We start from the raw sequence: 16871 nt of genomic DNA, 5'->3' as shown, positions 1-16871 counted from the left end.
TATCTCTTTCAAATGTATTGCATGTGTTAATACAGTTCAAGAACGTATTACTGATTATTTGTTACATTTAGGCTAATTAAGCTGCTATAAAACTTTTATAATAAAAGTGACATTGTCCGAATAGGTCATGTCGATTCTTGGTTCAGAGTCAGCCAGTAATTGAATCGGTTCACTCTACAACCAATTCGTATTGATTCCGTACGATTCATGAAACAAGTATTCAGTTCGACACGTTCACCAGGGTTATGTGAAGCTCTGTGCAGATATTTTATGGCTGAAAACTAAATATCTGTAGTTGTTAAGGCAGTATTAATCTACAACTACACAAACAAAACTTTTCTAGACAAGTCTTTACAGCAATTTTTGCAAAAAAAAAAAAAAAGAGTTACTGGGGACAAATAAGCATCACACATTATTCAAAATCCTTTTTTATTTTGGTATTTCATGTTCTTATAAAGAGTTAGTTAATTCTAACAATAATTGGTGCTCCTATGTTGCCTCTGTTTTTCCATTTGTCATAAACCTACAAACCTGAAGTCCCTTCATTCCTGTATCATCTGAGATATTTTGACTCTGGATGAATCATATTTATCACTAGCTGATGTGTAAACAGTGTTTCAGAAAAAGAAAAAAAAAAGTTTCTTTGACCAGCCAGATTTTAAATCAATAATGAAAACATTGAATGTTTGATCCATTTCCACAGTAACGGCTAAATATTTCTTTCATACTTCATATAAACCACCAAACCCACAGAAAAGTTCTGATATCCTTGCATCTTTGTTCTATGTGTGCAGAAAGCACACAATATACAGTATAATATCATAGTCATAAAATACCTCTCAAGGTCATGTTTGCAGAGCATAAAAAAAACAAAATAACTTTCCAACCATGACCAGAAAGATTTGGCAATCTAGCCAAAACTCACAGATGAGGTCTTTAAGTTTTGCTGCCTTTTCGCATACACAAGACATGTTCACAACAGACAGTATGGGCGGATGGCAGATCACATCAGACTCAACACCATGTTTTCAGCTCCCGTTATGGGTCAACTGGAGGTATTCGTTATACAGCTTCTCTTGAGCCTCGTAAAGCTTGCGAAGCTTTTTGGCCAGTCCCTTACTGAGCTCCTTTCCCTCAGCATCATGCGTTGGGAAACCCTGTGCAAGCAAAGAACAGACATGCTATTAGCATTTCTGAATAAATGTGACCACATGATTAAAACTTCATAAGGACTCACTTCCATCCCTTACAGACCAATAATCACCTTGAAATGGATCCAACATACAGTAGTGTGACAAAAAGAGTGTCTCTTATGACAAAGAAAACTGAATGGTTTGCATTACCGTTTCATCAAAGGTGGAGTACTTGTCAGTCTCTGACCGGAACATTTCACTGGGTTTAACCTTCATTTTTGCCAACTTTGCCATCTATGACATAAAAGATACAAATATTTATAATACAAATAATTCAAAGCAATGAAGCACTAACAAGAATACACTTCTCTCAATGTATTTAAAATTTTAAATGTCTATCAATAGCTTTTTACATGAAGTGTGTCTAAATTATAAAGTGTGTCAGGGGGTTTCTGTAATTGTTCTAATCACCTCTTGTTCTTGTTTCTTTCTGGCAGCCTCCTCCTTTTTCTTTTTCTTTTCATCTTCCATCTTGAAACATGAAAGAATGAGTTGAATATAAGAATTAAGTACAAATTTACATTAACATGAAACAACAAAATAAATAATAATAGGATCTTTTAATGTAACATTTAAAATGGACCCATGACAGTAAAACTTTTACATTGTTACAAAAGATTTCCATTTCAAATAAATGCCAAAAATCCTGAATAAAACTTATTACGCTTTCCACAAAAACATTAAGCAGCACAACTATTTTCAACATAATAAAATGTTTCTCAGCTTTGCCATCAAAGGAATAAATTAAATATTAAAATATATTAAAACAGAAACAAGTCATTTTAAACTGTAATATTTCACAATATTGGTGTTTTACTGTAAGTTGTATTAAATAAATGCAGTCTTGGACAGAAAAATATTTCTGAGCCCAAACTTTTGAACAGTATTGTGTTCATAGTGTATTTGAATTTGAATTTTTAATTACCATCCTCCTTTTTGTTTTTTTTAGAAACACTATTTGCTGTGACCATCTCAGGTGGATCATGACTGATCTTCAGAATGTGTCCAGAGCAGTAAGCGTGCATACGAGGCTCAAATGAGTAATTTAAAGAAGGTACAACAATAAACCTGTGCAACTTGAGTCCATTCTAAAGGCCGTCATTTACACTGACAAGCTCGAAAGGCCTAAATACATTTTTCATGACCTGGTTTGCATTTGAATCATTTCTTTTGTGATGCCTGATATGCTAAGAAACGTTTTTCCATTGACAGAGGGAACGTATCACCTTACCCTGGTGGAGAGATCATTTTGATCTGATTAATGACTAATTTTAACTTAAGGTGTACCGCAGACCAGCACATCTCTGGCAGTACTATATGTGAAACGAGATACAAAATCTGCACCACTGACACCAAATAAATCAAGTAGAGATATCACAGTATACTGCCACGTAGATGGATTCTGCAATTACCTTCTTCTTCTCTTCTCTTTCCTTCAGAAGTGTCTCTTTGTCCACCAATTTCACAGATGTGGGAAGTCCTTAGAAAAACACCAAAAAAAAAAATTGTAATTTTCCATGACATTCAGGGTTTAATAAAATCTCTGTAACTTTCATTTACCATCACGATCCTCCAGTCGGACACCCAGCTCAGGTAAAGTATCATCACGCAATTCGTCACACAGCTGCAGCAATTCTGTCACTGGAAGACAAACACATTTCCCTAATGAATTCTCTTTTCTGCATAAAAAGCACAATCTGTATTGTATGCAAATGTCTGTTGGAGGTACATCTACAAACCGTAAAAAAAGAGAAATAAATTACAACAAACAAAATGACTTGAGTTCACATTGTAGGTCTTTGCACTAAAATATTAATAAATAAAACACCCTGAGAGATTTACCTTTCTTCTCTCTTGCAATTTTTCTGACGTCTTCCCTGAAATCCGACAGCACTGACAAATAGGGCATGACAGTGCTCTCGAGCTGAAACAGAAATGAAAAGATTAAGAAGAGTTTAATGACAGATTAGTCATTACGGTGGACAACAATCCACAAAAAAAAAAAAAAAGCATTATTAGATAGAATCTTTAATGACATGTTTTCACAAGTCTGGCTTTGTAACAGAAATTAAAAGGAAAACCTTTGATGAATCAAACATGATCTGGGCGGTGTTGCTTACATCAGCATTCTGTCCGTTTCCTCCAACAGGGAAGCCAATGGGCTCAGCTCCCTCAATCGCTCCAAATGTCTGTCAAAGCAGAAAACAGTTTTAGCAAGCACTTCAATGTGCAGCCATTGTTTCAGTTTCTGTCCCTAAATCTCAGTTTATTCATTGTAGCAATCCGAGTAAAGGATTTTAGAGACAAAATACAAAAGTATCAAAACAATACAAAAACAAGCGTTCTCTTGTTGCATCAAGGTATCAGTTATGTCCAAAGTCAAGCTCTATACAGTGAGGAAAATAAGTATTTGAACACCCTGCTATTTTGCAAGTTCTCCCACTTAGAAATCATGGAGGGGTCTGAAATTGTCATCGTAGGTGCATGTCCACTGTGAGAGACATAATCTAAAAAAAAAAATCCAGAAATTACAATGTATGATTTTTTAACTATTTATTTGTATGATACAGCTGCAAATAAGTATTTGAACACCTGTCTATCAGCTAGAATTCTGACCCTCAAAGACCTGTTAGTCTGCCTTTAAAATGTCCACCTCCACTCCATTTATTATCCTAAATTAGATGCACCTGTTTGAGGTCGTTAGCTGCATAAAGACACCTGTCCACCCCATACAATCAGTAAGAATCCAACTACTAACATGGCTAAGACCAAAGAGCTGTCCAAAGACACTAGAGACAAAATTGTACACCTCCACAAGGCTGGAAAGGGCTACGGGAAATTGCCAAGCAGCTTGGTGAAAAAGGTCCACTGTTGGAGCAATCATTAGAAAATGGAAGAAGCTAAACATGACTGTCAATCTCCTCGGACTGGGGCTCCATGCAAGATCTCACCGTGGGGTCTCAATGATCCTAAGAAAGGTGAGAAATCAGCCCAGAACTACACGGGAGGAGCTGGTCAATGACCTGAAAAGAGCTGGGACCACCGCTTCCAAGGTTACTGTTGGTAATACACTAAGACGCCATGGTTTGAAATCATGCATGGCACGGAAGGTTCCCCTGCTTAAACCAGCACATGTCCAGGCCCGACTTAAGTTTGCCAATGACCATTTGGATGATCCAGAGGAGTCATGGGAGAAAGTCATGTGGTCAAATGAGACCAAAATAGAACTTTTGGTCATAATTCCACTAAACGTGTTTGGAGGAAGAAGAATGATGAGTACCATCCCAAGAACACCATCCCTACTGTGAAGCATGGGGTGGTAGCATCATGCTTTGGGGGTGTTTTTCTGCACATGGGACAGGGCGACTGCACTGTATTAAGGAGAGGATGACCGGGGCCATGTATTGCGAGATTTTGGGAACAACCTCCTTCCCTCAGTTAGAGCATTGAAGATGGGTCGAGGCTGGGTCTTCCAACATGACAATGACCAAGCACACAGCCAGGATAACCAAGGAGTGGCTCTGTAAGAAGCATATCAAGGTTCTGGCGTGGCCTAGCCAGTCTCCAGACCTAAACCCAATAGAGAATCTTTGAGGGAGCTCAAACTCCGTGTTTCTCAGCGACAGGCCAGAAACCTGACTGATCTAGAGAAGATCTGTGTGGAGGAGTGGGCCAAAATCCTCCTGCAGTGTGTGCAAACCTGGTGAAAACTACAGGAAACGCTTTGACCTCTGTAATTGCAAACAAAGGCTACTGTACCAAATATTAACATTGATTTTCTCAGGTGTTCAAATACTTATTTGCAGCTGTATCATACAAATAAATAGTTAAAAATCATACATTGTGATTTCTGGATTTTTTTTAGATTATGTCTCTCACAGTGGACATGCACCCACGATGACAATTTCAGACCCTCCATGATTTCTAAGTGGGAGAACTTGCAAAATAGCAGGGTGTTCAAATACTTATTTTCCTCACTGTATAACTACTTTTTTTGTCGTGCTACCTTAAGCATGTCGGTCAAGTACAGGCCAATGCTCTGCAGCAGCATGCGGTTAGGTGGCAGTTTTGCACTCCTTCTGGCAGCCATGTAGGTGTTACTCTGACCAACAAGAGCCCGCATCTCCTCCAGAGCCGAACGAGTGTCAATGTTGTCACACAGCACCTCATGAACTGATGTTTTCTTCTCATAGAAGCTACACAAACACACAAATGACTGAAAGTGAGTGATAAAGCTTTATTTTTAGGAGAGACACAATGTAGTCTTAAGGAACATATGTGTCACCTTTTGTTTAGTTCAATCTCATCAGCTTCCCATTTCTCAAACTGGCCAGTGATGTCTGTGGGGCTCCTCAGAATATCTTTAACATTTAGGAAGAACTCCTGTGGAAACAAAATGAGAAGAGCAGAACACAAAAACAGTCATGAAGCAGTTTTTCATTTGCTCGCTTAAAAGAAAATTCTATTTTAAACAAGTTTTAAACCATTTTAACCTTTTTTTTCAGGGTTCTTCAAAGAATATTTCAAAAGAACACCATTCATTTGAAACAGTAATAATGTAAAAAGTCCTCATTTTCATCAACTTATTGCGTCCTTGCTGAACAAAATTATTAGATTTCTATTACTTCAAGGTCTGAGGGTAGAGAACTTGTGTCTGCTTTATCATATATACATTTTTAAGCATAGTTCATAAACATCTTTTCTTAAGACAGTATGTAAGTGAAAACAAAAAAACGCTACTACTGCTAGACTGCTCCTAACATACTGTTTTTGTATTAACTAAGTGCACAACATTTCGCACACTACATACACTAACACCACTCTCAGCTTTTTAATGTACTTTGTTTGAATATTTACAGCTTTTACGTCTAATTTGGGACCTCAGAACCTCTATTCATCTACAGTTATATTTCAGCCAAATTCTGTTGAGGGAATTGCACTATTATTGCATCACCTTCTAATAAGCCATCTTCATTTTTACTCAAGTACAGCCTTTGGAGGCACACTGGGGTAGAAGGAAAAACACAGTGCGTCTCATTAAGATCCTAACCTCAAGTTCGAGTGAGGCTGCTATAAGAAAATATAGCGTGTAGGTCAGTCACTGGTAACCTTCACATACTTCCCATGCTAATGGCTGCCTGTGTGTTTCAGGCAAATCTGGAACTCTGCCCATGTTATATTCCTTGGTGACAGAGTAATTGATAGGTGGAAAGAAGCGCAAGACAGAATTAATGCGCCCTGAAGGACACGCGCTATTCTCCGACCTTCTGGGTTCTTGAAGGAATCTAGATAAGCCTATTGTGCACTCATGAGGATTCTGTATGCTGATAAGTGGCAGATATTAAATTTGGATAGATTATATATTTTGGGTACTTTTCTCCCCCACTGCCTCTTCCTTTTGGTTTCTCACTCACATTTATGAATCTCTCATATTGGATGGCTGACTCCATTGTGTTGTTGGAGTAATCCAATGTGTCTTTCCACGAATGCATCAGAAAGGCCAAACGAAGCTGTCTTGCTAAAAGGAAATAGAGCACAAACGCACAATGTCAAAACTTCCTATTGTAGTTACTGGGATCAATGTGCAAGGCAGAATAAATGACCACACAAACACAAATGTATAGACACCACAGAAACTCACATAGGTCAATGACAACACAAGGATGTTTGAGAAAAGAAAATTTTTTTATGTGAAAAGGTCTTAGTCATCTTTGGATCATTTTTGCAAGGATGTCAATTGGTATATCCATCTAGTGAAAAATACCTTCCTTGCCCCTTGAAGACACTGGACTTTTTTAAAAGGTTATAGAACATTTCCAAGGTCAAAAACAATGACAGTGATGAATAAACTTACTCAATTTGGCCTGAATAAAACATACCCTTTCATTTTGAGGACAACATGTGTGATATTGTCCAAGAAATATAAAGAGCTTGACACACACTCATGAGGGTCTCTTTTTTTTTTTTTTTTAAACACTTCAAAGAATAACAACAACAATAATGATAATTATCTTAAAAATAATTTTGATTTGGAAATTGAAAACATACAGGCTATTAAAAGTCAAATAACTTCATTTAAAAAACAAAACACAAATTTAGGCCAAAAAAAAGAGCAAGTCTTTGACCCATTCGCAGATGTCTAAATATGTAACAGCGATACTTACAATAATATAATCGTAGTATAATTACCCGTATGTTTGGCCAGGGCATCTTTGATAGTAATGAAGTTCTTCAGAGATTTGGACATCTTGCACCCAGCGATGGTCAGGTGACCAGTGTGTAAGAAATATCGAACCCAGTGATCATTCTCAAAGTATGCCTGTTCAAAAAATAAAATAAAATAAAATAACATTGACACAAAGCAATCCAGGGACCGGACCTAGTTCTTTATCATCAGTTTTCAGATTTAATAATAACTAGAAACCATCTGTTTACATGGCAATGCTCAAAACGCCAAAATGTATCCTTTGTAGTTGATGACAGCAAAATATTTAATCACTACATCATATCATCTTTATATGCTCTTGCAAAATAAGAAAAATGTGCACTGCTACAGTGGCAATAATAAAATGCATATCAAACAGAAATGTGTTTTAATTACAAGTTTGACAAAGACATGAATGGTTTAACTAGTCGGAAACTTGCAATTATGGTAATTCCAACGTGACATAAATGCTGCATTAACCTGTGCTGAATAATGAATGACATTCCAATAATAGCTTTTCAACAACAGCGTTTCAACATTTTTCGTATGATCACATTGTAATTTTCTCACCTCAGACTGCGCCAATTCATTGTCATGATGAGGAAAGCGCAAGTCAAAACCTCCTCCGTGGATATCCATAGACTCTCCCAAAATGGATCCAGCCATGGCAGAACACTCAATATGCCATCCAGGTCTCCCCTTTAACAGCCCCAGTAGAATTTTAGATATTGAACTCACAAACATTACCAATGCAATGCAACTTTGTTGCGTTATATTAAAACTACTAAGCAGCCAACTGTGGAGGCATTTTAAGGCATGTTCATCTCACCTTTCCCCAAGGGGAGTCCCAAGATGGTTCTCCAGGCTTGGAGGCCTTCCACAGTGCAAAGTCATTCTGTGATCTCTTTTCACTAAGTCTCTCTGCTGAGATACTCAAGTCTCCTGCATAAGTAAAAAAATATATATTCACTCATTAGAAACCCCCACATACAATGTCCAGGTGAACACTGAAGAAAACACTTAAATACCAAAATTTTTTTTAAAAATTCCCTAACTAAAATGGATCATTCTGGCTTGTTCCATCCACTGCTCAGATTATTATCGAGCTATATGCATTATCTAGTAACTGCCCTATTGGTGTGCATCAATACAACTGTATTACAGCAATAGTGCAATGCCATTCCACATCGAATTGCCATGGAAATTACAGACAGTCGAACTAGATACATTTATTGTACTTCTCAAAGGCCCACTTAAGTGTAAATCATTTTAAGGAAAGTTTTGCAATTTATTCCTGTACCTTCTCCTTCTTGAAGAGCCTTCTGATCCCCAACAGCTTCTGGTACCAGTTTGGCATAAGAGTGAGCAGGGCAGGAATCAAACTTGGCTGTGTCAAAATATACCGATCCATTTGACTCATATCTTGTGAGAAAAGAGCAGAAATTCATTCTTAGACATTTTCTCTGGAAGTAGTGTTTTTTTTATGGGTTATATCATGAAATATCAAAATAATCAATCTAGAAAGAAGACATCTTTATTCCTACCCATAACCGTTGTCCACAATTCTTTTGACAAAAGCCACAATCTCTGGCACGTACTCGCTGACCCGTGTGAGAACATCAGGAGGGAGGACCTGTCAATCAAAGACACCACAGGCTTTCATCACTGCTCAGACTTAACATGTTTTAACATATTGGTAAGAACATGCATCACAATATATACACTACATAATACACAACGTTGGGGCATAACTAGTTACATGTAATGGCATTACGTAATTTAATTACAAAATAAATGTAACTGTAAACCATTACAGATACTGAGAAAAAAAATAAATGTAATTAAATTACAGTTACTTATGAAAATGTTAACGATACATGAACAGGGTTGATCCTGCATGTTGTCATCTGCGATCATGAGGACCGACCGTAATATGAGACTTCTCCCGCTAGCATTGTGATCTGTAAACCCTCGCTTCGAGTTACCCACCGTATTTATTTTTTAAATATTTTATAAATCTCTCCATGGAATATTTAATTCCCATTTGGTGGCCTTCTGTGTCCAAAATTGTGCAAAAACATTGTGGGACAAGGTTTTCACACTGTAGCTGTCATTGAAAGACAGTGAGCAACTCCCTTTGTTTGTCCGAGAGAGCAACAGTAACTAAGGGGGGCGGGGCTTACGATAGGTCAATTACATCAATCCACATTGCAACTGAAAGCTTTAGACTACAACCTGTCTGAGAGCTGATTAACTGATTATTAGTTAAAAACATCTGTTAGAAATGTAGAAAAGTAATCAGTTACATTAATGAAGTAATTGTTACACTACGTGTTACATTCTAAATAGGGTAATTTGTAATCTGTAACCTATTACATTTCCAAAGTAATCTTCCCAACCCTGATTACACAACAGCACAACTGTTTCCAACAGATAATAATATGAAATGTTTCTTGAGCACCAAATCAGCATTGAAGATGTGACACTGAAGACTGGAGTAATGAAGCTGAAAATTTAGCCTTGCTGTCACAGAAATAAATCACATTTATGAAATATATTGAAGCAAAAAAACTGTTATTTTAAATTGTAATAATATTTCACTATATACTGTTTTTACTGTAAATTAAGCCTTGGTGAGCATGTGACTTCTTTTAAAAACATAAAAAAATTACTGACCCCACATTTTTCAAAAGTAGTGTATATACATACATATAAGTTGGGTCATTTTCAAGCTATTGAATTACTCATCAGTATTAGTTCACTCACATTCAGGGCATCCATATCTTTATGGTACTCTCCCTCCCAGTACTTTGGCAACAAAGAGAAGATTGAGTTTTCTGTCACTTGGCTTCCAAATTGGCAGTCTAACCAATCTGACAAGAGATCCTTAGCCTCTTCCAATAAGACCTAAAAATGAAAACCATTAAGAAAGAACCAGTTAGTTTGAGAACCATGCCATGAATTCAAATGATCTCATGAAACACTATGTTAACTAATGTGTCACTGAATGACATCAGTCAAATAATTTAGAACAGAATGCCTCATACAGCCCTGATCTAACTAGGTCACGCTAAATGTTTTTAAAAAGCTGCTCAAATAATTTACCTGTGCCCGATTCTGGAGTGTATCGCCTGCAGCGTTGCTCTGCACTGCCACCTGCAGGGGACCCAGGGCAGCTTCCACTGCTGCATCCAGCCTCTCCAGCATCTGTTTCTTATCTGGGTCAGTAGTCTCAGCAAGCTTGGCTTTAAACGGCTAAACACAATAAAACCAAATTACATTAAAGCACAGTGATGGGGAAAGAGACGAAAGCAATGAAAACATTTTTGTGAAGGCCAGTTGCCAACAGTCTAGCAGGCTTGAGGTGGTCTTGCTTCCATTTCGTTTTCAGAGCTGCTTAAATCTTTTCAGCAAAATTATTCATTTCAATACTTAATGGCAGCTCTTTCAGTACTTCAGGATATTGTATAAACCTTTATTATCTTGCTAATGTGAAAGCAACCATGTCACACATAAGTGTGTGTGAAAACTGAAGACAGACCTGAGCTATTAGAAGAGTTTTTGAGATTTAATTTTTGACAGGAATGAAATCAAGGTTGTGAGTAATCGAAGTACAAAGTCAACATCCCAATTGTTCAGCTGACAGAATGTCTTTCTCAAAAAAAACAACAACTTTTATTTTAGTAGGCAAAAACACCACAATACAGTTTTGAAAGTTGTGAGTTGGTGAAAATTATTAAAGGCTATAGACTCCTCATAGTCTCTTTTTCATGGTCTCTAACATGACTAAGGTCTACAGTGACGCATATCTGAATAAAAAGCTTCTCATAGTCATTGCCTAATTCTACAGTTGTTTCATGTGAGTCACAGGTTGCTGGAAGGGAATGCTATATATATATATATATAAAAATGCTATTTATGATTTGCTATTGGGCATCCTTATGGCCCAGGGCACACAACAATGGACACGTCACCAGAGAAGAGATGCAAAAGAAGAGGGCCATGTTAATGGTACTGATTAAAAATTACGAGAACATGTTTCTCTTTTATGTGCAAGGATAAATCATTTATAGCTGCAAAACTGCACAAAAATGGTTAATTCTGATTTCATGGTGTCTTTAAATTGGTACTTTCAGCATCTGAGACATGCAAATACTAAAAAAAAAAAGCATTTTTAAGTCCCACAGAAAAGGAAACTCATACAGGCTTTAAACCCCACAAGTCTGCGTGGATGATAACAGGATTCATTTGGACTGAAGTGTCCACTGTATGAGTGATACCCTCACCGTTCGGGCCGTTAACACATCCTGCAGTATCTGAGAGGAACTGGGCTTCTTCTCTCTGTACTGCTCCAGCAGGTAGTTCTGTCGGGCTCTTTTGATGATCTGAAACACAGAGGTCACACTGATGACTGGATCTTTAGAACACTGTATCACATGTGGCCTTCAGAATTAAAGCAGCATTTCATATGACCAAAAGCATAAGGTACAAGGTTATACAGAATTTTAAACTTTAAGAACTTCAACTACATTCAGACTTTGTGCAAACACTGCTCTTACTTTGTCATCAATATCTGTGATGTTCATACAGTAGAAGACATCGTATTTGAAATAATCCTTCAGTATTCTCCGCAGAATGTCAAAAGAAATGTAGGACCTGAAAAAACAAAGACACTGAATACTCACGAAATACTGAGAACTAATACATCAAACGCTGTATGAGCCTTGGATAGAAATGTTGACATTTTCTCATTTTACCTACGTTCATTGAACCATATTCAAACACAATAGTTCTTTGAGATTTGATTTACAGCCTCACATTCACAACTAACAAATTCTGACCCTGGATTGAAAGCTGAATGTCTGCTTCAGCCTTTTCATTGACTGTTGTGCTGTGTTCAACAGCTGGGGCACACCGAAAACAAAGAAACACTATGAATGGATGGGGAATATGTCACCTGGCATGACCCATGTGAGAAGCATCATACACCGTGGGGCCACAGCAGTACCACAAAACCCTGTTGCCCTTTTGTGGTACAAACACCTCCTATAATGCACAAAACAAGACAGATATGAATGATTTTAACAGTTTATTATCATAACACAGCATCCATTTTTTTGTGTGTTCATGAAAGAAGTCTGAAATTATTTGATAATTCAGTAAAAAACAAAAACAGTGACATAATTTGAAAATAATTGTTTATATTTGAATCTGTTTAAAAATGTAATTTATTCCTGTGATGGCAAACATTACTCCATTTTCTTAAATAAGAGTTTATTTGATCAAAAATACAGTAATGCTGTGAAATATTATTACAATTAAAAAACAACTATTTATATTTTGATATGTTAAAATGTAATTTGTTCTTGTAATGGCAAAGCTGAATTCCCAGCAGCCATTATTTCAGTTTTCAGTGTCACATGATCCATCAAAAATAATTCTAATATGCTGACCTGGTTTTATGTTATGCTCAAGAAACATTTCTTATTATTATCAAAGTTGAAATTTTTGTGGAAACCTTGTTTTTGATTATTCAAAAAGTTCAAAAGAACAGTAACAATTTAAATTACTTCACCGTCACGTTTGATCAATTATATGCATGCTTGCTGAATAAAATAATTTTTTAAAAACATGTTGATATTGTAGATTTTTTTTAAATACTTGGGCTAATTTGATTATGTTTTCAGCTACCAATACTACAGTAATATAACGTATAGAAAGTTGTGGATTTAGTCTAGTAATGTTCTACGTGTCACTCACACATAAGGCCATGTTGTTTATCTTTCAAACTGTACCTTTGTCCGTGTGAGACTGTTGTAAAGACGCAGCTTTGAAACGTCTGTGCCTTCTGGCAGAGACCATAGTGGCTGCATCCGCTTCCCCTTTGCTGAAAAACAAGAGACACTTTTTTTTAACCCAAATGACTTTTTAGTATAAAAATGAGTCACTTTTACAGATTCATTTATAATATTCAATCCCTAAACTGAACAACAGGCACATCACAGGAAATAGTTGTTTGTGCACACCTGCTGCACAACTATAGGAGAGGGTTTTTTTTTCTCAGAAAACATAAAACATGTAAAAATGAAAGAAACACACACACAATGTGAAAGTGAAACAAACAATGTGCAAACAAAGCCACTGAACATTGCATCCAAAGAAAGAATTTTTTAAAAACCACAAACACCTCAGTCACTCAGTGTCTATCAGTCAACTACAACTCAACCCATTCCTGTCCCGTCCAGAACAAACCCGAGAAGTGATTGTCTTGTTTTGACTGTACATTCCTTATCAGATTCTCGTCAGCAACTCAGCTCATGTATACTACTACATCAAACTACCCACATCCTTGAACACATGCAACACATTCTGCAGATGTCCTCAGCACAGAAACCACTAACTCAAAGTACAATTCAGCTACAACCTACGTTCATGCAACCTGACTACGACAGGGGGAGTTCTGTCTACTCACTGCTGCATTCTGGGGTCTGGTCATTCGTTTGGGGCTTCAGGGCGGCTATGTGTTTGTACCAGCGCAGGGCGTGGACATGCCGCTCAGGTGGGGGCCCGCATAGAAGCGCAAAAGCTTCTGCATCCGCCTGTGAAGGCCCGTAGCCAGCCAGGTAACTGCGACTGCTCAAGTACTCATTCAGAGCCTCAACCCTGCGAGCATCCTCACTTATGCGCAGTAAGAAGCCATAATCAAAGGCTGGGAAAACAAAAGGGCATAGAAACACAAACACATAGAGGAGCAGACATTAGAAATGAGCTAAGGGCCCGTGGAGAATGACTGTGATGACACCTGTAATCCTCTCTAACCTCATTCCTCTGAAACATAAGCTGAAATAATCAGCTAACACACCATTGTGAAACAATACACTCACAACTCTCATAATGTCAATTAATTTCATAACTGAGTGTAAAATCCATAAATTGTTTGAGTCAAAAAGACATATAGAGAGCAATAAAATATTTTAAGGCATACTCAAAGAGATGGAACATATTTGGAGCACAAATAAACCTGTAAAGGGCCATTAAAATGGTTACCGTTAACTAAAACTATGAAAAATATTTTTTGTTAATTGAAATAAAGCTGAAATAAAATAAGATAGAAATATTAGGTAACTGAAATAAAATAAGTTTAAAGTACTTAAATGACTAAAACTGAAATAAAAATGAACATCATTTTTAAAAAATAAAAAATATTTCGAAAAGGAATTAAAATGATGAAAGCACATAACAAAACCACTAAAACTCAAACTCCAATAGACAATATAAATAATAAAAAAAAACTATTTGAAATATGAATAAATACTATAATAGCATTAAAAAAAAACACTTATTAGTGCATTAACATGCTATTAAAAATATATTAAAAATGCATGACAAAATTCCGAGAAATGTCCACGACCTGCAAAAGAGCAAAAGAAAATGAAACCTGTTATGAACCCGCTCTTTATTAAATCGAAACCACTTATGAATGAGTCGCAGCTGAATACATCTGACTCATTTACTGCAGCATATTATTATTATAAAGCATGTCTGTTGCAAGATCATTATCAGATTAAAACAGAACAGATATAACAACAAATAATGTTACACAGATGTGTGTAACATTATTTGTTGTTATATCTATTCTGTTTTAATCTGATAATGATCTTGCAACAGACAGACTGTATGCATTTCTTTCACTAAAAGACCAACAAATACTACCAGTATAATAATGTAAACGTCAAGGAACCGAAATTGGTCAATTCCATTCGATTCCCATTCCTAGTTAAATATAAAATTATTTAACTCCTTTAAAGTATGTGTTACTTCGGCTGTCTGATTTCAGTCAGTTATCTGTCAAAGCAATCTAAGTTAGCGAACATAACAATGTGACAGCCATACATGAATAGGAGAAACTCAGGCATGTTGCCATATCTAACATTACATGTTTATTTTACGAGCAGCACCTCAATAGAGCAAATAGAAAACACCCTGTAACAGCTGCAGGTTTAGATAGGACCTGCATTAATGAATAACTTAAAATAGGCCTCTACAGTAGAAACACGCGTTAATTTTATATAACGTGCATCATGACTGTTACCTAAAAATGAAGTAAAAATAAATAAGTAGAGAAATTTACCTATATCTCCTGTGCTTGCCATTTTCCACTATCTGATGCAACAATAACGTGCCCGGAAAACCTGATAGCAAATCACAATGAAACCATGAAACACAGGACATGCACGAAATCAATGAAGTTTGATGGATCTCTAGATCATTTACACGGCTGTCCTGCGTGTCTTTTCATTACGGTTCATATACAGATCCGATGTTCTTAATACTTCCGGACAAATATTAAAGCTCCCTTCGTTCCAAAATAAAAGTCACATGCCAACAAAAATTACTGATGTAATACCGAAAGGGACTTTGATAATACTGAGAAATTCTAATGATTAAAGTAATCAATTGCTTACATTAAACATTTCAATTACATTTTTAAACATTCAATATAAGCTACATCTAGCTTTAAATTTTGATTTTTCATTAAAAAGGTATATAGACCTAACGTAGATGTCAAACTTTAACTTTAACTTTTAATCACAGTGGGTTTGCAGATCTTGTAGTTTTCCAATTTATTTCCATATTGTCTTAAATTACTAGATTGAACTGTCATATTTTCGTTGCTTTTGTGTGTGCGTGTTGAAATTTGTAAACATACACAGACCACTAGGGGGAATCCAAGTATAACCTCGGGATGTTGAGTGAACGATGACAGAAATATCATTTCGCGGGAACTATCCCATTTAAACGGAGAAGTCTTACAAAATCACAAGCCAGTTAATAGAATTAAGTTTTCTCTCTCTCTCTCTCGTTTACGTGTAACTTGCTTATAACATCTTATTAGAAAATAAAGTTTTAAAATCACAATAATAACAACAGTGTCAGTATATTTTCTTATAATAATTTGCCTATTAGCTTGTGAGTTATTATAAGTTTTCCGAACTCTTGCCAGGAAGATTATTCCCGCTTCTGAAATGTTTTTGTTCTTTCTTTCTTTGTTGTTGTACGAAATTGCACTAGTATTCGTTACAGGTCAAGGATCCTGTCAGCCAGCTCTTATCTTAGGACTGTGACTCCAGACAGACTACAGACCCTAACCTCTTTGACAAGGGCGCAGATTACTCTTAGCTGTTGAAGGCCAGACGACACAGACCTCCCCTCACAGAATGCCAATGGACCGTACGAGACTGATGGAGCCCACGTAGTCCGTGCACATGCTTGATTTATTTGTGTGGATCGTGTTCGAGATCTCATCATCGTACATGTCTCTCTGTCAAACAGGTCATGTGTGCACATAAAATGCACTTTTGTGTGTCCAGTTAATTCAACTGTTATTCGTTTTACAATGAGACACTTAAATCGCACTCACAGCAGGTCACAGTGGCTGATAGTAATTCCAGTTCACTGTGGTTCAGCTGTGA

At 36.6% G+C, this 16871-nt stretch overlaps 1 protein-coding gene across 5 annotated transcripts; it reads right to left on the bottom strand.

Annotated features, from left to right (window-relative positions):
- Positions 1-412: 412 nt before the first annotated feature.
- Positions 413-15704, bottom strand: cars1 (cysteinyl-tRNA synthetase 1). Of its 5 annotated transcripts, none has more exons than XM_058780905.1 (23): positions 15530-15704; positions 13871-14107; positions 13194-13285; positions 12356-12444; positions 11958-12054; positions 11685-11783; positions 10504-10653; positions 10165-10305; positions 8943-9031; positions 8699-8820; positions 8228-8340; positions 7969-8097; positions 7383-7512; positions 6608-6711; positions 5479-5576; positions 5200-5389; positions 3314-3382; positions 3036-3117; positions 2754-2834; positions 2606-2673; positions 1605-1664; positions 1344-1427; positions 413-1157 (listed from the first exon to the last, which is right to left on the bottom strand). In XM_058780905.1, the coding sequence occupies exons 1-23, from the start codon at positions 15549-15551 to the stop codon at positions 1029-1031; spliced, it is 2475 nt and encodes an 824-aa protein (XP_058636888.1). In that variant the 5' UTR covers positions 15552-15704; the 3' UTR covers positions 413-1028. The 5 variants fall into 5 exon arrangements, with proteins under 5 accessions (XP_058636888.1, XP_058636887.1, XP_058636889.1 ...); XM_058780904.1 differs by having other exon boundaries at positions 3275-3382; positions 15530-15702; XM_058780906.1 differs by lacking the exon at positions 13871-14107 and having other exon boundaries at positions 3275-3382; positions 15530-15702.
- Positions 15705-16871: the final 1167 nt, after the last annotated feature.

The sequence above is a fragment of the Onychostoma macrolepis genome, chromosome 07, assembly GCF_012432095.1.
Source record: "Onychostoma macrolepis isolate SWU-2019 chromosome 07, ASM1243209v1, whole genome shotgun sequence".
Classification (NCBI taxonomy): Eukaryota; Metazoa; Chordata; class Actinopteri; order Cypriniformes; family Cyprinidae; genus Onychostoma; species Onychostoma macrolepis.
Note: the sequence above shows the minus strand (reverse complement) of the source record. Positions and strands in the feature narration are given on the sequence as shown.

What these genes read in the sequence shown, in the direction of transcription:
- cars1 (XM_058780904.1), bottom strand. Translation starts at nt 15,551, where the DNA reads ATGGCAAGCACAGGAGATATAG. An exon ending in ATGTGTTAACGGCCCGAACG is followed by an intron (nt 10,654 to 11,684) that starts GTGAGGGTATCA and finishes TATTGTGTTTAG; the next exon opens with CCGTTTAAAGCCAAGCTTGC. An exon ending in ATGAATTGGCGCAGTCTGAG is followed by an intron (nt 7,513 to 7,968) that starts GTGAGAAAATTA and finishes TTTTTTGAACAG; the next exon opens with GCATACTTTGAGAATGATCA.